A 23,414-nucleotide genomic window follows, 5' to 3' on the forward strand; every position below is an offset into this window, starting at 1 on the left:
CGTCACCATGCAAGGAGTAGGTTGAATTTGATGTCCTTCTGGTTTAATAATAACTAAACTAATAAGCATAATAATAAAAGCTTAAGTGTATTGGCTGCTTCCTTTGTGCCAAGCATACAGCAAGAGGATGTAAGAATAAACAGAAACAGACATAGTTCCTGCTCTCACAGAGGTGACAGTCTGGTAGAAGAGACAAGATTTAATTATAAAATCCCACACATAGCTGATGGGGCACCTGGGTGGCTCAGTCGGTTGGTTAGGTGTCCAACTTCGGTTCAGGTCATGATCTCACGGTTTGTGGGTTCGAGCCCCGCATTGGGCTCTGTGCCGACAGCTCAGAGCCTGGAGCCCACTTTCTGTGTCTCCCTGTCTCTCTGCTCCTCCTCTGCTTACGCTCTGTCTCTCTCTCTCCTTCAAAAATAAATAAACATTCCAAAAAAATTTTAAAAAGAAAATTCCCCACCTAGCTGAGAGGCTATGATGGTAAGGATCAGAGTGCCATAAGATAGTTTGGAGTGTCAGGAAAGACACATACGGAGATGATGGTATCTGAGCTGAGATCTGAAGGTTAAGTACAAGTACTAGTTACGGTAGGCATGCAGGAGCATTATACACTTTGGTCTGGAGTATAAGAAACAAGAGTAAGAGAAATAATAGCTATCATCCATTGAATATTTACTAAATGCCTGACATTGTGTTAAGTATTATTTATAGAGGGGGTTCCGGAAGATGACGGCGTAGGAGGACGCTGGGCTCACCGCGCGTCCTGCCGATCACTTAGATTCCACCTACACCTGCCTAAAGAACCCAGAAAACCGCCAGAGGATTAGCAGAAGGGAGTCTCCGGAGTCAAGCGCAGACTAGAGGCCCACGGAAGAGGGTAGGAAGGGCGGCGAGGCGGTGCGCGCTCCACGGACTGGCGGGAGGGAGCCGGGGCGGAGGGGCGGCTCGCCGGCCAAGCAGAGCCCCCGAGTCGGGCTGGCAAAAGCGGAGGGGCCGGACAGACTGTGTTCCGACAGCAAGCGCGAATTAGCCTCTGGGAGGTCATAAGTTAACAGCTCTGCTCGGAAAGCGGGAAGGCTGGAGGACAAAGGGAGGGAGAGCTGCTGAGCCCCCTGACGGCAGAGCTCAGCTTGGCGGGGAACAAAGGCGCCAGCACCATCTCCCCCGCCCATCCCCCAGCCAAAATCCCAAAGGGAACCAGTTCCTGCCAGGGAACTTGCTCACTCAACTGGGCGCAAACACTCAACTCGGTGCTTCTGCGGAGCCGCCCCTCCGGCAGCGGGTCTGACTCCCCCCCCCCCCCCGCTGCCACAGGGCCCCTCCTGAAGTGGATCACCTAAGGAGAAGCGAGCGAAGCCTGCCCCTCCTGCCCCCATGCACCTTGCCTACCCACCCCAGCTAATACGCCAGATCCCCAGCACCGCAAGCCTGGCAGTGTGCAAGTAGCCCAGACGGGCCACGCCACCCCACAGTGAATCCCGCCCCTAGGAGAGGGGAAGAGAAGGCACACACCAGTCTGACTGTGGCCCCAGAGGTGGGCTGGGGGCAGACATCAGGTCGGACTGCGGCCCCGCCCACCAACTCCAGTTATACACCACAGCACAGGGGAAGTGCCCTGCAGGTCCTCACCACTCCAGGGACTATCCAAAATGACCAAACGGAAGAATTCCCCTCAGAAGAATCTCCAGGAAATAACAACAGCTAATGAACTGATCAAAAGGATTTAAATAATATAACAGAAAGTGAATTTAGAATAATAGTCATAAAATTAATCGCTGGGCTTGAAAACAGTATAGAGGACAGCAGAGAATCTCTTGCCACAGAGATCAAGGGACTAAGGAACAGTCAGGAGGAGCTGAAAAACGCTTTAAACGAAATGCAAAACAAAATGGAAACCACGACGGCTCGGCTTGAAGAGGCAGAGGAGAGAATAGGTGAACTAGAAGATAAAGTTATGGAGAAAGAGGAAGCTGAAAGAAAGAGAGATAAAAAAATCCAGGAGTATGAGGGGAAAATTAGAGAACTAAGTGATACACTAAAAAGAAATAATATACGCATAATTGGTATCCCAGAGGAGGAAGAGAGAGGGAAAGGTGCTGAAGGGGTACTTGAAGAAATTATAGCTGAGAACTTCCCTGAACTGGGGAAGGAAAAAGGCATTGAAATCCAAGAGGCACAGAGAACTACCTTCAGACGTAACTTGAATCGATCTTCTGCACGACATATCATAGTGAAACTGGCAAAATACAAGGATAAAGAGAAACTTCTGAAAGCAGCAAGGGATAAACGTGCCCTCACATATAAAGGGAGACCTATAAGACTCGTGACTGATCTCTCCTTTGAAACTTGGCAGGCCAGAAAGGCTTGGCACGATATCTACAGTGTGCTAAACAGAAAAAATATGCAGCCGAGAATCCTTTATCCAGCAAGTCTGTCATTTAGAATAGAAGGAGAGATAAAGGTCTTCCCAAACAAACAAAAACTGAAGGAATTTGTCACCACGAAACCAGCCCTACAAGAGATCCTAAGGGGGATCCTGTGAGACAAAGTACCAGAGACATCACTACAAGCATAAAACATACAGACATCACAATGACTCTAAACCCATATCTTTCTATAATAACACTGAATGTAAATGGATTAAATGCGCCAACTAAAAGACATAGGGTATCAGAATGGATAAAAAAACAAGACCCATCTATTTGCTGTCTACAAGAGACTCATTTTAGATCTGAGGACACCTTTAGATTGAGAGTGAGGGGATGGAGAACTATTTATCATGCTACTGGAAGCCAAAAGAAAGCTGGAGTAGCCATACTTATATCAGACAAACTAGACTTTAAATTAAAGGCTGTAACAAGAGATGAAGAAGGGCATTATATAATAATTACAGGGTCTATCCATCAGGAAGAGCTAACAATTATAAATGTCTATGTGCCAAATACCCGAGCCCCCAGATATATAAAACAATTACTCATAAACATAAGCAACCTTATTGATAAGAATGTGGTCATTGCAGGGGACTTTAACACCCCACTTACAGAAATGGATAGATCATCTAGACACACAGTCAATAAAGAAACAAGGGCCCTGAATGATACATTGGATCAGATGGACTTGACAGATATATTTAGAACTCTGCATCCCAAAGCAACAGAATATACTTTCTTCTCGAGTACACATGGAACATTCTCCAAGATAGATCATATACTGGGTCACAAAACAGCCCTTCATAAGTTTACAAGAATTGAAATTATACCATGCATACTTTCAGACCACAATGCTGTGAAGCTTGAAATCAACCACAGGAAAAAGTCTGGAAAACCTCCAAAAGCATGGAGGTTAAAGAACACCCTACTAACGAATGAGTGGGTCAACCAGGCAATTAGAGAAGAAATTAAAACATATATGGAAACAAACGAAAATGAAAATACAACAATCCAAACGCTTTGGGACGCAGCGAAGGCAGTCCTGAGAGGAAAATACATTGCAATCCAGGCCTATCTCAAGAAACAAGAAAAATCCCAAATACAAAATCTAACAGCACACCTAAAGGAAATAGAAGCAGAACAGCAAAGGCAGCCTAAACCCAGCAGAAGAAGAGAAATAATAAAGATCAGAGCAGAAATAAACAATATAGAATCTAAAAAAACTGTAGAGCAGATCAACAAAACCAAGAGTCGGTTTTTTGAAAAAATTAACAAAATTGACAAACCTCTAGCCAGGCTTCTCAAAAAGAAAAGGAAGATGACCCAAATAGATAAAATCATGAATGAAAATGGAATGATTACAACCAATCCCTCAGAGATACAAACAATTATCAGGGAATACTATGAAAAATTATATGCCAACAAATTGGACAACCTGGAAGAAATGGACAAATTTCTAAACACCCACACTCTTCCAAAACTCAATCAGGAGGAAATAGAAAGCTTGAACAGACCCATAACCAGCGAAGAAATTGAATCGGTTATCAAAAATCTCCCAACAAATAAGAGTCCAGGACCAGATGGCTTCCCAGGGGAGTTCTACCAGACGTTTAAAGCAGAGATAATACCTATCCTTCTCAAGCTATTCCAAGAAATAGAAAGGGAAGGAAAACTTCCAGACTCATTCTATGAAGCCAGTATTACTTTGATTCCTAAACCAGACAGAGACCCAGTAAAAAAAGAGAACTACAGGCCAATATCCCTGATGAATATGGATGCAAAAATTCTCAATAAGATACTAGCAAATCGAATTCAACAGCATATAAAAAGAATTATTCACCATGATCAAGTGGGATTCATTCCTGGGATGCAGGGCTGGTTCAACATTCGCAAATCGATCAACGTGATACATCACATTAACAAAAAAAAAGAGAAGAACCATATGATCCTGTCAATCGATGCAGAAAAGGCCTTTGACAAAATCCAGCACCCTTTCTTAATAAAAACCCTTGAGAAAGTCGGGATAGAAGGAACATACTTAAAGATCATAAAGGCCATTTATGAAAAGCCCACAGCTAACATCATCCTTAACGGGGAAAAACTGAGAGCTTTTTCCCTGAGATCAGGAACACGACAGGGATGCCCACTCTCACCGCTGTTGTTTAATATAGTGCTGGAAGTTCTAGCATCAGCAATCAGACAACAAAAGGAAATCAAAGGCATCAAAATTGGCAAAGATGAAGTCAAGCTTTCGCTTTTTGCAGATGACATGATATTATACATGGAAAATCCGATAGACTCCACCAAAAGTCTGCTAGAACTGATACATGAATTCAGCAAAGTTGCAGGATACAAAATCAATGTGCAGAAATCAGTTGCATTCTTATACACTAACAATGAAGCAACAGAAAGACAAATGAAGAAACTGATCCCATTCACAATTGCACCAAGAAGCATAAAATACCTAGGAATAAATCTAACCAAAGATGTAAAAGATCTGTATGCTGAAAACTATAGAAAGCTTATGCAGGTAATTGAAGAAGATATAAAGAAATGGAAAGACATTCCCTGCTCATGGATTGGAAGAATAAATATTGTCAAAATGTCAATACTACCCAAAGCTATCTACACATTCAATGCAATCCCAATCAAAATTGCACCAGCATTCTTCTCGAAACTAGAACAAGCAATCCTAAAAGTCATATGGAACCACAAAAGGCCCCGAATAGCCAAAGTAATTTTGAAGAAGAAGACCAAAGCAGGAGGCATCACAATCCCAGACTTTAGCCTCTACTACAAAGCTGTCATCATCAAGACAGCATGGTATTGGCATAAAAACAGACACATAGACCAATGGAATAGAATAGAAACCCCAGAACTAGACCCACAAACGTATGGCCAACTCATCTTTGACAAAGCAGGAAAGAACATCCAATGGAAAAAAGACAGTCTCTTTAACAAATGGTGCTGGGAGAACTGGACAGCAACATGCAGAAGGCTGAAACTAGACCACTTTCTCACACCATTCACAAAAATAAACTCAAAATGGATAAAGGACCTGAATGTGAGACAGGAAACCATCAAAACCTTAGAGGAGAAAGCAGGAAAAGACCTCTCTGACCTCAGCCGTAGCAATCTCTTACTCGGCACATCCCCAAAGGCAAGGGAATTAAAAGCAAAAGTGAATTACTGGGACCTTATGAAGATAAAAAGCTTCTGCACAGCAAAGGAAACAACCAACAAAACTAAAAGGCAACCAACGGAATGGGAAAAGATATTTGCAAATGACACATCGGACAAAGGGCTAGTATCCAAAATCTATAAAGAGCTCATCAAACTCCACACCCGAAAAACAAATAACCCAGTGAAGAAATGGGCAGAAAACATGAATAGACACTTCTCTAAAGAAGACATCCGGATGGCCAACAGGCACATGAAAAGATGTTCAACGTCGCTCCTTATCAGGGAAATACAAATCAAAACCACACTCAGATACCACCTCACGCCAGTCAGAGTGGCCAAAATGAAGAAATCAGGAGACTATAGATGCTGGAGAGGATGTGGAGAAACAGGAACCCTCTTGCACTGTTGGTGGGAATGCAAATTGGTGCAGCCGCTCTGGAAAGCAGTGCGGAGGTTCCTCAGAAAATTAAAAATAGACCTACCCTATGACCCAGCAATAGCACTGCTAGGAATTTATCCAAGGGATACAGGAGTACTGATGCATAGGGGCACTTGTACCCCAATGTTTATAGCAGCACTCTCAACAATAGCCAAATTATGGAAAGAGCCTAAATGTCCATCAACTGATGAATGGATAAAGAAATTGTGGTTTATATACACAATGGAATACTACGTGGCAATGAGAAAAAATGAAATATGGCCTTTTGTAGCAACATGGATGGAACTGGAGAGTGTGATGCTAAGTGAAATCAGCCATACAGAGAAAGACAGATACCATATGGTTTCACTCTTATGTGGATCCTGAGAAACTTAACAGAAACCCATGGGGGAGGGGAAGGAAAAAAAAAAAAAAAAGAGGTTAGAGTGGGAGAGAGCCAAAGCATAAGAGACTGTTAAAAACTGAGAACAAACTGAGGGTTGATGGGGGGTGGGAGGGAGGGCAGGGTGGGTGATGGGTATTGAGAAGGGCACCTTTTGGGATGAGCACTGGGTGTTGTATGGAAACCAATTTGACAGTAAATTTCATATATTAAAAAATAAAAATAAAATAAAAAAAAAAGAGAGAGATCTTGATGATCTAAAAAAAAAAAGTATTATTTATATACAATCCTTGAGTTCTTTCAACAGCCTTGTCAGTTAAAAATTATTATCCCCATTTTAGAGTCAGTAAACTAATGCACAGAGTTTCAGAAATGTGCCCAAGATAAGAACTGTAAGAGACAGAGCCAGGTCTATGACACCCCCAGCCTGCATATTTAACCATCAGGTTACACCATCTCCAGTGGTGCCCGTGGGGCCCTACTAAAACATGATGTATCAAAATGGAACAGGTCTCCAGTAGGTTCAATAGTAAGAAAACAAATGTACTTTTAAAAATATTTTTATATTACCTATAGGAATGGTAGAAATATCATCATAAGACACTTGTACTAATGACCATTACAGTACATGCAACACCCACAGCCCCAATGATAGAAGAGCCCTAAGTAATCTGATTTTCTTTTTTTAATAATCCTCTTTTTTAACTTTTTAAATGTTTTTATTTATTTTTGAGATAGAGAAAGACAGAGCATGAGCAGGGGAAGAGCTGAGAGAAAGGGAGACATAGATTTTGAAGCAAGCTCCAGGGTCTGAGCTGTCAGCACAGAGTCTGATGCGGAGCTTGAACTCACGAACCAAGAGATCATGACCTGAGCCAAAGCTGGACACAACTGACTAAGCCACCCAGGTGCCCCAGCAATCTGATTTTCTATATACCACACACATGCACCCACCAAACCACCCACCAAAGACAAGGGAAACAAGAGTAGGTATTTGACCCAGAGATGCTAATGTACAGGCAGCAAATAGCCTCTTATTCTCCACTATATGACCTGGGCAGTAGAAAAGCTCAAAGTCTTGAAGTGTAGAGCGACCAGAGTTATGCCAGGAGTCCAGACATTATTAAAATTAGAAAAATCTAGTAATGCAGGTGATTAAAAGGTACAAAAATTTGCAGTTATAGGATAAATAAGTTCTTGGAATCTAATGTACAGTATGATGACTATAGTTAGCAATCCTGTATTGTATATTTGAAAGTTACAAAGATACTAGACCCTAAAACTCATCGCAAGAGGGGCGCCTGAGTGGCTCAGTCTTAAGCGTCCAACTTTGGCTTAGGTCATGATCTCGCCATTCCCAAGTTCAGATTCTGTGTCTCCCTCTCTTTCTGCCCCTCCCCCGCTAGCACTTGCTCTCTCTCTCTCTCTCTCTCTCTCTCTCTCAAAAATAAATAAACATTAAAAAAAAATTTTTTTAAACACATCACAAGAAAAAAGTTTGTAACTATGCAAGGTGATGGATATTAACTAAACTTACTGTGGCAAGCATTTTGCAGTATGTGCATATATCAAACATTGAATTTATACAATGTTATATATCAATTATAGCTCAATAAAACTGGAAAAGAGGAAAATTTAGTAATGTAACTCATTACATTATAATAGAATAAAGAGGAAACCATCTGATTATCTCAGCAGATACAGAAAAGGCATTTGATAAAATTCAAACACCCCCAACCTACACAGGTGATAAAACTGCATAGAACTTAATACGCATATACTATGTTACACACACACACACACACACACACACACACACACACACACACAGGAGTACAAATAAAACTGAGGAAAGCTGAGTAAGGTCAGTGTCAATATCTGTATTGTGATTATATATATATAATCTTCCAAAATGTTACCAGTGGAGGAAATTGGGCAATGTATACAAGTGATCTCTCTGTATTGCATCTTAAAACTGCATGTACCTCTGCAATTATCTCAATAACAGCTCAAATTTAAAAAGAGAGGACAAAGGGTGAAAATGGAGGGGAAAAGGGAGAGAGGAAGAGAAAGGAGATCAATTTTTTGGAAACAAAATTGCATTAATCCATCAAAATTTGTTAAGTTAAAAATATAGGATAGTAATTTTACTTAAAAAATCATAGCCATTCCAACCTCCCAATGTTTTAGTATAGCCTTATAAAAATTTAAAGTTTCAAATTTTTGCATTTTTCTCATTTTTTTAATGTTTATTTATTTTTGAGAGAGACAGAGAGAAAGCCAGTGGGGGAGCGACAAAGAGCGAGACTCAAAATCTGAAGCAGGCTCCAGGCTCTGAGCTGTCAGCACAGAGCCTGACACAATGCTTAAACTCACAAACCTATAAGATCGTGACCTGACCTGAAATCGAATGTTCAACTGACTCAGCCACTCAGGCGCCCCTCAAATTTTTGCATTTTGAGAATATCACAACCCTTCCAGGGATGCTGCCCACATGCTAAATATGATGAATACAACACTAACATATATGACATAGTGTCAACGATATATTACAATTTACAGTGCCTACAATAAAAACTGTGTCTGGGGGTGCCAGTGGCTGTCAGTTATGGGGGTGCCAGTGTCTGTCAGTTATGGGGGTGCCAGTGGCTGTCAGTTAAGTGTCTGACTCTTGATTTCGGCTCAGGTCATGATCTCACAGTTTGTGAGATCCAGCCTCACATCGGGCTCTGCACTGACAGCGTGCAGCCTGCTTGGGATTCTGTTTCCCTCTCTCTGCCCCTCCCCTGCTTGCTCTCTCTCTCTCTCTCTCTCTCTCTCTCTCTCAAAATAAATAAACGTTAAAAAAAATTTTTTTAACCTGTGTCCAAAGCCTTTCCCCTAACCTATATTATATAAACTTAAACCTACATTATATAAACTTCGATGCTTGCTATGCTATTTTCGTTTCAGTTATTCCAACAAAATATGTAATTCTTTCAAAACAAAACAAAACTTCACCAACAAAGAATAGAAGGGAACTTCCATAATCTAAGGACTCTCCCAAAAACTTCACACTCAACATTATATTTAAACAGTGATATGAACAGATATGAAATGTGTTATATGTTCTTTGTAGTAAAGGTAAGAACAAGGCAGGGATGTCCATTATCACTGCTTATATTCAATTCTGCGCTGGAATCCTAGCCAGTGCCATTAAAATTTTTAATAAAATATACTTAATTTAATATGCTTAATTTAATGAAGTATACCTTCAATCAAGCATACTTAGGAGGAGAATTGAAAAGAAAGAAAATTGTCTCTATCCACAAGCCATGTGATTGTTCAAAGAATAAGTGGTAAATTTTAGAACTAATAAGAGATTCCACCAAAGTTGCTGGATTTGAAATCGATAGTAGAGGCCGAAGAGCCCATGATGAGTGTCATGAACTGAAATTCTAAGTAAAGACATAAGACAACCCATTAGTACAAAGAAGAGAAGCAGAATGACCTAGAAAGGAGCTGAGCCCTAGAATGAAGACCACTAAGTCTTTCTAGTTGTGCTAAGCATCTCCTGCTGCATTAGAGCAAAGTCTCGCACCTGTAAGTCCCAGCTGCACCAGCTCCTGGGTCTTTGGCTCCCACAGCTCCCTCTCCCACAATAGCCCCCACAACCTCCTGTCTAAACTAACCTGATGAACTCAAAAGAGCCCAACTAAAACACACGTAAGCATGAAAAGTAGACATATTTTCAGAACTGGAATAAATTACTATAACGAGCTCTAATTTCTACTCATAATTTTTATTTATTTATAAAGTCAGTTTTAATGATCCCATCATCAGAGGGAAGCAGTATTAAAATCCACAACTACAACTAATCTCTAAAGCACTGACACATGGTTTGGAATATGTTATGGATCTTTGTAGCAGGTACAAAGATACATACTTCTTTTGCCCAAGAAGTATCATTATGTTGGACAGCCTCTACTGTAATACTTAACTTCAACAGCCTCAGGTAGGAGGCCAAACAAAATGTGCTCAGTGACCTTTACATTCTTTCCTATTCCTGAGGCAAAGGATTTGGATAATGACAATACTATCATAGGTTTCCTTCAACTTGGTCTCTATTGCAAAAGTTCTACTTCTTTCATTATTCAGAACCCACTCTCCAATATGGTAGCCACTAGTCACATGACTACTGAGCATTTGAACTGAATTTAGATATGCTATTAGGGTAAAACACACACTGAATTTCAAAGACTGTATTATAATAAAAAAGAATATATAATCTCATCCATAATTTTTATATTGATTAAATGTTGAAAGAACATTTTATATGTGAGTTAAATAAAATGTATTATTCAAATTAATTTGACCTGGTTATTTTAACTTTCTAAAAATGTAGCTACTAGTTTTGAAGGGGAACATGCACCCCAATGTTTATAGCAGCACTATCAACAATAGCCAAATTATAGAAAGAGCCCAAATGTCCATTGACTGATGAATGGATAGAGAAGATGCGGTATATATTTACAATGGAATATTACTCAGTGATCAAAAAGAATGAAATCTTGCTATTTGCAACAACACAGATGGAACTAGAGTGTATTAATGCTAAGCAAAATAAATCAGAGAAAGACAAATATCACATGATTTCACTTCTATGTGGAATTTAAAATACAAAACAGATGAACATAAGGGAAGGGAAGCAAAAATAATATAAAAACAGAGAGGGAGACAAACCATAAGAGGCTCTTAAATGCAGAGACCAAACTGCCGGTTGCTGGAGGAATGTGGGGTGGGGAGATGTGCTAAATGGGCAAGAGGCATTAAAAGGAGGGCACTTGTTGGGATGAGCACTGGCTGTTATATGTAAGTGATAAATCGCTAAATCCTATTCCTGAAATCATTTAAAAAATGTAGCTACTAGAAATTTTAAATTACATACATGGCTCACATTTGCATACACACACACCTTTTGGCTTTCTAAATCAGAACCATCCAGTATGTATGCATATGTATATATTTTAAATGATATGTATATTATACACATATATAACATTTAAGCCATGAATAAATATATTTATGAGAACTTTTGTACATCATTTGATAGCAAATCATTCTTACAAAGACAGGTATAATATAATAATAGCATAAAAGAGGCCTCATTTATTGAGCTCCAACTTTGTGATGCGGATAGCACTAAAAGCTTCAGATAGATTATCTGTAATCCTTCCAACAGGGAGCAGTAGTTTGGACAAAGACTGTGCGATTTGCCCCAGATCACACTGCTAAAAAGTGTTCAACTCAAGCTCTGAATGTAGGTCTATCTGAGGACAATGTCTGCACCCTGTACTCCTTCAAATAAGGAAATCGAGAGAGGCCCTGTTTGGAAGTGACCAAATGAAGCTCGTCTTACGAAGATGGTCATTATCCACTTTGGGCAAGGACTATCCAAAGCCATATATCTATCATTAAGAAGGTGCTCCTTTTCCACTTTGGACACTGTGGAATGAACAGTTTTGAAAACCAGCACACACACAACCCCCCAACCAGCCTGAGGAGTGCACTGCTCACCCTGCTCTGAGAAAGAATTTGCTGGAAGGACACAGAGTTTGAGGGCCCGCATAGCAAAGTACGCCAGAAGCAGCAAAACAATGGCACCAAGTGAGGTGTGGCCGGCTGTCTTTGGTGCCACCTCTCAGATGAGTTCTCTGCTCAATCCTTAGTGTGGCCAAAGCTTCTGACCCTAGTCCACTCTCGGAAAATGCATCAGTAAAACACCACTAATGGAGTGGGAAGCTCGAGAATACCCAAGGGGAAGTGACGCTACCATAGGAGAGAAAAGCAGAGTCGCCAAAAAGATGGCCGAAAGAAAGAGCCTTCTAAAACCCAAAATATCTTATGCCATCAAGCTTTGGAAAAATTAGGCATGCAAAACTGTGGCATTCCTTCGTCCATCTTCTCCCCCACCATGCTCCCAGTCGAATAAGCCTTGGAAGTCTATAGACATCTGCTCAGCATGGCCACAAGTACCCACAAAAAGCAATTCTCCTTCCTGCAGCAGTTGGAAAAGTGGGGTGACGGACATGGAGGAGGGGGGAACTGGTCAGAAAAAAAAAGACAAAAAGTTCAGTGACATTCAGACGTGAACCTAGGGATTTTTGAATGGTTCAGAATAGGACACTGTCACCTCTGATTTAATTAGAAGACTGTTTTCGGGATGCTGAAGGTCTCGGCTCATAATCAAGCACTTACATAATCCTCCTCATTGAGTCCTTGTTTCTCAACAGAACTTTTCACCTCCATGGAAAACTTCTCAAACTCAGGTTTCACTGTCCTCAGTAGAGTGATTGTTTGGAGGGATGAGTATGCTTGCTTAGCTTCAAAGTCATGCTTGTCTCCTCTCTTCCACGAGCCATCTCCTACAGAGAAAGAAAAATATTTATAATTCCAAGGCAGTCACCATAAAGGGGCCATTCTCCCTCTTCAGCTGCAGCGTGTCACTACATGTTACTTTTGGCAGCTGGGGCAAGCGGTATTGTCACAGTTCTGCACTTGGATATAACATGACCACATCAAGATCCTCAAAGGAGAAGAAGGCCTTTTGGACACGTGTTCCTTTGAAATGGGAGAGGAATATAAAAGCACTGTGGACTTCACTGCCTCAACCACATAACTGTACTTTCAGCACCTGAGAATCCAGCACTGGAGGAGTAAGAAGTAAATTTGTCTTCCTTTCCATTCACATTTTTTTAATACCTACAATCAACCGTGGAGGTCAACCGAGTTGTTACTACTGTGCAACAAGCCTGATGTTATGTAGATGTGGAATGACAGGAAAGTCTATGTGTGACAACACAAGTCCTGTGCACAAGACTTATGCACAAGTATGATAAAGCTGGCACCATTCACAGGGAAAAGTTTGACATTATTGATATTCTTTGAAATATTTCTGGAATCTCTTCAGAATAAAAGTAGCTCAAGTGAACACGAGGGTTTATATCTCTGTAGTGTTGGGAGCACCATAACAATTATTTTTTGGACAATATTCGTCAGTGCATCAATAGTAACAAAATTAAAATTGCTAACATTTATTGGACATATATAACAATAAAAGCTCTGTTTATCGAGCACTTTATACATATAAACTCATTGAACCTTTACAAGACTCTCTGTGATTCGGGCACATTATCCTATGTTACAGATGAGGAAACTGAGGCATTGAGAAACTGGGTCCTCCCTGCTTCACAGCACTCCCTCTCACAAAAGCAAAGGCAGATTACATGGATAAGAATCATTACTCTTCTCGTTATGATTTCATTTTTGAGGAAATATGTGGCCTGCAGGACCCCAAAAGGAAACATGGGCTTCCAACATGTGGCAATAAACTGTTGTTTCTATGAATTACCATTATGACCCCTACAGATCTCTGGAAATACAACAAGGAATTCAGCCCGCTAGAGTTCAACATCAAAGTCAGTTGTTCACACCAAGCCCCTAGTCCACAGTGGACACGTGGAGCCCAGCAGCTAAGCAGTGAGGATGCCTGGGGAGTGTGCAGCCAGGGCTCGGGCCACTCACTCTGCTCTTATAGACAAAGCTCCATAAAGAGTCGGTGGCTCTGGAACTTCTACCACAGCTTAAATCAGACAAACATTAACTAACTGCATACCACACACAAGGTTCTGTGATAGCCAGCACAGGACACGTCATGAATGTCTTGAACAGTCTCCACCACCATCACAGAGGGGTTTAGAGGGGCACCTGGGTGGCTCAGTCAGCTGGGCATCTGACTCTTGGTTTCGGCTCAGGTCATGATCTCACAGCTATAAGATTAAGCCCCCCGTTAAGCTCCACACTGGGTGTGGCACCTGCTTGGGATCCTCTCTCCCCTTCTCTCTCTCTCTCTCTCTGCCCCTCCCCAACCCATGCGCTCTCTCTCTCTCTCTCTCTCTCTCTCGCTCTCTCTCTCAAAAAAAAAAAAAAAAGAGGGATTCAGAAATAGACACGTAAATAACTGAAGTTATTACAGGGTAACAGTTAGCTTACTATAGCAGGAGGTGGGGGAATACAAAGAAACAATGCAGAGGGTAGAGGAAGAGGCAAGAGGCTCCCACACTCTTAAGGGGGATGGTTTCGAGGGAGGTGGAGGAGCAGGTATCGGCTGGTCCTAAATGTGTGAATAGGATTTTAATAGAAGGAGAACAGGATGGAAAGGCGTGCTTGGCAGAGCCTGTGGCACAGGCAAAGGTGCAAATGTGTATGACATCAAGTAGGCAGCTGGGAGCCTCAGTCTAGAGCATGAGAAAAGGCAGAGGCAAAGAATTTATTTGTGGGGGCATCTGTATAACCATAATCCTATTAATAGCAACCATTTATTAATTGCTTACTCTGTGCCAGGGAGCTGTTAAAAGATAAATAAGACAGAGCTGAGGACAGAATTCATTAAGGACTAGATCCGCTCTCAATGAGCACAGATTAAATTTCAAGCCACCAAACAAAACTTGACAAAGTCCTCCTTCATATGAAACCTCCCAAACACCAAGGAAGCTGCAACATGCACGGCAGCTGTGCCCGTAGTGAGTGAGTTACAGCCACTGCCACCAGCCAGGGGACCCAGCGGGGTGCTCAAGACCCAGGCAACACAGTCTCTGTTAAGGAGCCAGATCCATTTGCCAGGAAGACCCCCAATTCTAAGAATGTCCAGAACATTCTTCATCCCAAGGAGGAACCCATTTCTTATAAGCATGCAATCAATACTTATTGATTCATTTATAATTGATTTGAGATACCAAGACTCAACAGGAATGGTATTTTGTAGGCAAAGAGGGTCAGAGTTTCTAAGCTCCGGGAAAGAGTATTCTCCAGACACATAAGAAAGAAAATACTTAACCCTAAAGGGTTTTATTCTGTGGAATTAGAAAATACATATACAACTGGAAACAGTAACTATCTCTGTTATGAAATAGGAAAACACTCTTTTCTGAAAGAAGTGAAATCCAATGTAATAAATCTGTCTACCACAATCCAAAGAGGAATAACTGTAGAGTTTTGTCTTCTAGAAAAAAAAAATGGAAACAATAATGCTTAAATAAATCTGAGCCAAACTAAATAGTTCCCTTGTCACAACCATAATCGATACTGTAACTTCTCACTTTTGTGGGCATTTCTTATTGTAATATGTCAGTAACATTTCCCATACACAGGGTGTTGAACACTGGAAAAGCAGAGTTAGCTTGGCATGATGCCCCATCAGCGAGGACAAATTTAATTCAGTAGACAACTGGGTGCCTCTAGAGATTTACGAGTGTAACAGAAGAATGACATGATCAGAATCATGCCTTGGGAAATAGCAATGGATTAGAATGGGGAGACACGGAGGGTTCACAGCCACAGTAATCCAGGCAAGAGGTTACAAGAGGCTCTAATGGGAAGTCACACACCAAAAAACTAAACATGGCTCTTTGGGTAGTTAGAATTACAGGAAAATTTTCTTTTCTTTTCTTTGCATTTTTCTGAATCTAGTAAATTATAAATACAAAATATTTACTGCTTTTACAATCGTAAGAGGGAGAGTCCTTGAGAATAAAAGCAGAGGACAGTGCAAGAGGACTCTCAAGACTCTGAAGAGTTAGGGAGTGAGGGACAACAAAAAGAGAGGCACGTCGCTGATGACGCCAAAGAGGAAAGGAAAATGGGATGTTATTAAAGGAAAGCGCAGAGCCAGATGGCGGAAGAGGGATATATGAGGTGGAAATGGTAATGACTTCAGTTAGGGTCACGGTCAACCCAAGGTGACTAACTACAGAATGCCCAAATGACAACACCAGGCTAGAGTTGGAAATAGCAGTCTGAAGCCAGAAAAAGGAGTGAGCACTAGAGAGTATTGGATGCCATTTCCAAATGGCTTCAAGTGAAACCAGGGAGTTACCACATTGGATAAGAAAGAGAAGGAGAAGGGTTGAGCACAGACACCTTGTGGATGTTGTTTCTAGTGGGCAGGAGGAGGAAGAGGAGACAGAGAAGAGCTAACAGAGAACCAAAGAATGCTGTGCCACAAAAACTAAGAAAAGCAGGGTTAGGGAGTGGGGAAGAGGAGAAGGTGGGTGATGGGCATTGAAGAGGGCACTTGTTGGGATGAGCACTGGGTGTTGTATGGAAACCAATTTGACAATAAATTATATTTAAAAAAAAAAAAGAAAGAAAGAAAAACAGGATTTCCAGAAACAAATGGGTGGAAACAATACAGAATTCTCTAGAGCTGTGCTGCCTAATAGAGCAGCCACCAGCCACATGTGTGCCCATTTACATTTAAATTAATTAAAATTAAATAAAATTTTAAATTTGGTTCCTCGGTCACACTTGGCCACATTTCAGGTGCTCAATGGCTCCGTGTGGCTAGTAGCCACCATACTGGGCAACCTAGAACAGAACAGAGGCAGCGTCACAGAAGTTTCACTGGACAGCACTGCTTTAGAGGCACAGAGACTTGTTCTGAGGTAGGCCAATGGCTTTGGTAGTGAGGTCATTGGTGACCTTGATGATGGCACTTTCAGAGTGGTGAGCACTAATGTCATATTCTTTCAATGCTCCTGAGCAAGGGATCAAGAAGATGAAAAAGAAGTCTGCTAGTGAAAAGTAGGGCAGGGAAGGTGATTCTTTGAAGTTGGTTCAGGAGTAAGGAAAGTGTTGCTTTGTTTTGTTTTAAACATCATGGAGTACCAAGCTAGCATTTAGAGTAAGAGCACAGAATATTTGTGAAAGAGGAAGTAACCTGCTCACCATCAAGCCCTCCTGTGGCCAGGGAGCTGGAACTGGCAAAAGGTACCCACACTGGGATAACAAGCTGAAACATCACATCCAAGAAATGAATGCCTGGAGTTCACCTGGACTGACCTTGCCTCACTCTACCCTCTCCGAATGTCTAGGTGTTAAATGCTTGTCATGAGCTAGGCTGGTCCACTCTTCCTCCCATCAGTAATAACAGCACCACTTACTGCGTGATTCCACTGTGAATGGCATTTCCTATAGCATTTCATTCTTTATTCTTCATAAAAACTCCATGAAGAAGATCTAAGTATGATTGCCACCTTCCAGACAAGGAAACTGCGGCTCAAGGAAATTAATGTGCCCCAAGCCACTTAGCTAATAAACAACAGTGGCAGGATTCAAATGCAAGCCAGACTCCAAACACTGGTGCCATGCCATACCTGCTCTGCCTTCATTTCATCAGAGTTTGGGGTGTTCCAAGCTTTAAAACTGAGCAATGCGATGGGATGACAAAAATGTTAAAAACAAAGTAACACAGAGAGAAAGATCAGAGGAGGAAGCGTCTAAATGTTACAGTTCAAAGACTGTATGAAAGTTCTTTTTCTTTTCTCATGGTCACAAACTGACTTTAATGGGCATATACTATTTTTATAGCAAGACATAATAAATCTAATCTCTCCTCAATGTTTCTATTTTTCCACTTTTAACAAGTCAATTTATGTGCATCACCTAGCTCTACTTCACTTTCATCTTCACCCTAATTAGTGCTCTCTGAGTTAATCAGGAAGTCAAGAAAGCTCTACAGTAATCTTACAGTCCTGGACAGGATCACCTAAATAACCTGCCACCTAACTTACATCCAAAGACAATAATGCCAACGAATAAGAATGCCAAGAGGTGCTATTAAAAACTCTACAAGGCGGGGCGCCTGGGTGGCTCAGTCGGTTAAGCATCCGACTTCGGCTCAGGTCATGATCTCACGGTCTGTGAGTTCAAGCCCCACGTTGGGCTCTGTGCTGACAGGCTCAGAGCCTGGAGCCTGTTTCAGATTCTGTGTCTCCCTCTCTCTCTGGCCCTTCCCCGTTCATGTTCTGTCTCTCTCTGTCTCAAAAAAAAAAAAAAAAAAAAAAAAACTCTACAAGGCAATATATATCATCTTCTCTCTAGATTTTGTTAAACCTATCCTTTCGGTCTTATTTTCCATCACTTGAATCCCCCACCCCCCATAGTATATTCTGAATTCCTGTAACAATATAATTTGGGCAAATCTGATCATTTTTTTTGAGTACTCATCAAGACCAAACAATCCAGTAATCAGTAAATATGAACACAGTGTCCATATGTTTTTTTAATCCAATGGCAAGTTAAGTATTAATTAAAAGAGAGCCTTTTCCTAGAACTTGTATGGAGGAAGCACAGGGAGAGGAGGATGTTGAAAAACTTTTCCTGAACATATATCTGATTCTTCAGGCACAAAATCTCAGAGAGGACCCTTTACTGATAATGGACACCAGAATCTTGGTCCAGGTCCCCCTGCCTGCCATAAGATTCTGTCTACTGCTTCTACTCTGAGGAGGAAAGGGCTTTAGGGTCTGTGGCAAACATGGACATTTGTTTCCCATCATCCATTCTTCTTTCTCCATTAGTAACAAATTCCTAAATTGATTTGGGACAACAATGAGTCCAGCTGAAAGCGCACATATACTGCCCTCCCTCACAACTAGGGGTAGCAAATGATATGTAAGAAGTTAATGAGAGAGGCTTCCAGAGAGCCTTCGAACAGAACTGAGTCAACGGAGATGGTCTCTTTCCCCCTTCATCTTGCCTAGATTGAAGACACAATCCCTGGAGTCCTAGCCACCATCTTGTGATCTTGAGGGTGGACACTGTTCACTAAGATTAAAGGTGCCAAAAAACAGAAGTTTGCATCCTTGATGACATTATGGAACGACCACCTCTGCTCTCAACTGCCACCTCTGTAAAGGATAAACCTCTACATTTGTTTAAATCACTATAGGTGGGAGTCTTGCATGCAGATGTAATTCTTAATGCACCTACATCCATTCCTAGGCTGTATTAGATAAAGTTGGTTAATTTGTTAATGGAATGTATGGCCTGAACTTATCTATAAAACTATACCAAGAAAAGCTTATGAACTTACCATTTTTTGAGTACTATATATAATCATCAAAGCAAACTAACACTAATAATAAACCTAATATTTATTAAACATTCATTATATTTCAAGAAGTTTGCTATGTATCTCACATACATTATCTCATTTATTACTCAGCCTGATACAAAGAAGTAAGTACTATTATTATCATTAGAAGAAACTAAGCCTTGCGGGGGAGGGCAGGGTTGCATCAATTTGCCAAGAGCACAGCCCCTCAGAGAGACTGATGCCAGAGCCCAAAACCTGACAACCATCAGGTGAAAAAGAAAGGGTACCTAATCAGAAACACCAAGGATACTTTGTAGGTTATATAGAGTACACTGTGTAACTCTGCAATTAAATTTTCAAGAAGCAGAAAAACTGAATTCATGGAAAAAATATGTTTTAAAAAGTTGACCCAAAATTACACTGATTATACACTAATATAATGCAATGAGAAGGACACAGCATCGCTTTTGTAGTACTCTTGCCAAATAAGTTTAAACTCAATCTTACCATGTGAAAACAACAGATAAATCCAAACTGGGAGACATTCTACAAAATAACAAACTCATCAGAAGTGTCAGGTCATAAGTGACAAAGATTAAGAAAATATCACAGATTGGTAAAGATTAAGGAGATACAACAACTAAATGGTTTGGATCCTGGAACAGAAAAAGATCATTAGGAGGAAAGGTAGTAAATTTCAAATAAGACTTGTAGTTTAGTTAGCAGTATTGTACCAATGTTAATATTCTTATTTTGATAATTGTACTATGGTTATTTAAGTTGTTAACATTAGAGGGATCTGGGTAAAAGATATACATGAACTCTCTATATTATTTTTGCAGATTTTCTTTAAGTCTAAAATTATTTCAAAACTATTTTTTTAAGTTTTTCAAAAATTACCTCTAAAAAGAAGTTAGGTCCAGATACAGAGTTGAATTGTTTCCATCTTTCAAGGAATATTCTTATGGTATATAAACTGTTCTAGAGCACAAAAACAATGGAAAGTGTCCCGATTAATTTTATAAAGCTAATATAAACCTGATATTAAAACTGGCAATACCACCTCAAGGCAAGAAAACTACTGTCCAATCTCACTCATGAATATAGACTCAAAAATCCTAAATAAGATTCTAAAAACATAAAATCAGCAGTGCATCTAAAAAAGTCATCATGATAAAATGTACTTAATTCCAAGAATACTACAAGGACTCAATATTAGGAAATTTATTAAAAGTATATGTCAAGTGTATTTGATAACATTCACTGCTCATTTCCAATTTTTAAAACCACACTTAAGAAACTAGAAATAAAAGGATACCTTAACATGTACTTCAGTTCAAGAAGTCAAAAATTAATATAATATATATATTATATATATATATATATATATATATATATTATATATATAATAATATTATTCTGGAGGTTCTTGCCAATGCAATAAGAAAAGAAAAATATATATTCAACTTCAAAATGAAGGAAAAACTCTTGTTCCTATATGAAAATGATATAAAAACTACTGGAACAGAGGATTTAATATGTGGAATTCTTGCAAAATAAATAAATAAAAATTCATAGCTTATCTACATAACAACTACAATTATAAAATGTAATGGGAAATGATCACCATCATAGTAACAACCAGAAAACATAACCTCTAAGAATGAACTCAACAAGAATGGTGCAGAATATAAATAAAGAAACTGAAAAACTTAGCTTATGGACATAAAAAGAAGTTCAAATATATAAAATAATTTAAAAGTTAGATGATGTAAGGATGCAGAAAAACAGACAATCTCATAGCTTGTTGCAAAAGCATAAAGTGGTAAACCTCTTTAGAGGTCAACTTGGCAATATCTACCAAAACTTAAAACTTTTGACCCAGAAATTCTACTTCAAGAAACTTATCCTACAGATAATATGTATGTATAACTATGTGTATGTGCATGTGTGCATGCACATACAAAGCAACTCAATATAGGACTGTTCTTAATAGTAAAAAGCTGAGAACAGCATAAATATTGAAAAATGACAGACTATTTACATAAAGATGGCATATCAGCATTACAAAATACTACGTAGCCACACTTGAAACAGTATCAACACTTTATTAAAAAATATTTTCGTAAATATGTTTTTTTATAAAATAAGCAAGACGTACATACTTCTACATATTATCAACATACTTTTAGCTGGGTGGCAGAATTACAGTAACTTACTTTCTGCCCTGTGATTTTCTATTTCTCTCAAATTTCCTTAATACTCATGTATTATAATTAGCAAGGAAAAGTAATACAAGCTTTACCTGCAGATGCAAGAAATTCCGGTACCTAATATTTGCATTGCCCTGGCCCATTTATACTGTGCATTCACATCATTTTCTCCAAATAAATACTGTGTTTGCATTACCAACTTACAAAACTCAGGATAAATGTTTTTCATTTTTCACCAGTCTCTACTACTATCTCAGTGAACTCAATGCTATAGCCAATAACATAATTACATTCTGATCTGTGGTCAAAAAGTGAAAGCAGCACTTCGCTTATGCAAAGAGAAGGGGAAAGACAACCATGGCAGCAAGGAGGAAAAACATGGTGTTTACCCTACAAGCCTCAAATCTCCAATCTTATCCACTACAGGAAGCAGTAGCTACTTGTGTTTCATCAACTTTTGTTTATCCCTGTGAGAACTATGTTTTATTATCTGTTTATGCACAATGCTCTATTGCTTGGGTTGCTTGAATAAGCCAGGGTATCAGAGCAGGAAACTGAGGTGGATGCTTCAATGTTTAGATCCTGTCTAACCATATCTCAACAGCAAGAACTGGGAAGTCGAGCTGAGCATAAACAAGCCATTTGCGATAAGCACACTTATGATTCCCTATAACTGCTCAGCTTTGAGCAGTCAAGATGCAGTATTTAAGAAAATGTGCCATTGCTCTATACTGTCTCCTTCAGAGAGGGCCTTAATCACATATGGAGAAAATGTTTTGTATCTGTGATCTTCATGGCCTTCTTAAACACCCTCCATCACAGGAACACTGGGAACTTCCCCAGATCCATTTTAAGAAATTATATTCTTTCACTGATATGTGTTGGTGGATCTCAAACTTCTACAAAGGAGAAGCTTAATGGGCAGTAATCTGGAAGGAAGAGGGGCTGGGAGCAGTAGCTTTTAAAATGTTTTACCTCAATTTACAGTAATAGTTGTTTTACTTTCACACTATAACCCATTACAAACACATGTGTAACATGCATAAATATATACACACATACAATTATATTTCCAAAATAAAAGTTTTATGAAATAATACACATGCAATGTGTAATACACTTTGACATGTTCTATTATGTTGATATATTCTAGTCTATTCTATTAAAAATTATGCCCAAATCTCACTAACATTCTTCCAATAGTCAATCATGGTGGCAACCTGCAGTTGGAAACACACTGAGGAGGGGTCTTTAGGGCCTAGATTTACAACCATCTGGAGGACTGGAGACAGCTATGCTCACTCCCAAACAAGTCTGTTGCCATCACCAGTATGAGGTATCTGCTTGCTGAGTTCTCAGAGAAGAAAAGCGTGAGAACTTACAAGAAGTCCCCAGAGTGTTCAATATCACAGATTTCTAAAACCCTTTTTATGGAACCAGATCTACTGAGGTAATTCAAATTACTGGCTTTCTCATGACCTCGTTTTGACACCTTCGAGGGAGGGGAGACTAGAAGCGGTATAAGCATTTACCGTAGGAAGAGCTGTTGAAGAGCTCGATGTTGAAGAAGGCGTAGTCTCCACTGGTCATCCCGTGCTTGTGCGCTGCTAGCATGATGCCCCGGACCGTGTCACTGCTTGCACACATGATCACCACTGGGGAAGGAGGAACAAACAACATGCATGAAACACCCCTTCCCAGAGGATAGTGGGGACGCGGAAACCAGGGGAGGGAGACAGGGTACTAATATAGCCCTTAAAGCATCTCCTCACTCATTACTTACTAATTACAGAGGGAATGAATAGTAACTTTACAGTGGAGAAAGCAAGCGGTCACCGGCATAACCAAG

General features: G+C 40.0%; 1 protein-coding gene across 2 annotated transcripts in view; it reads right to left on the reverse strand.

Moving 5' to 3' along the window:
- NPR3 (natriuretic peptide receptor 3) overlaps nucleotides 1-23,414 on the reverse strand; it is a 78,667-nt gene that overhangs the window by 41,305 nt on the left and 13,948 nt on the right. For both annotated transcript variants that reach the window (XM_042996857.1, XM_042996851.1), the window contains exons 2-3: nucleotides 23,098-23,220; nucleotides 12,674-12,840 (exon numbers count right to left, since the gene is read on the reverse strand). In XM_042996857.1, the coding sequence (XP_042852791.1) occupies nucleotides 12,674-12,840; nucleotides 23,098-23,220 (290 nt within the window). The remainder of the gene's footprint in view (nucleotides 1-12,673; nucleotides 12,841-23,097; nucleotides 23,221-23,414) is intronic.

Source organism: Panthera tigris, chromosome A1 (assembly GCF_018350195.1).
Source record: "Panthera tigris isolate Pti1 chromosome A1, P.tigris_Pti1_mat1.1, whole genome shotgun sequence".
In the NCBI taxonomy this organism is placed as follows: domain Eukaryota; kingdom Metazoa; phylum Chordata; class Mammalia; order Carnivora; family Felidae; genus Panthera; species Panthera tigris.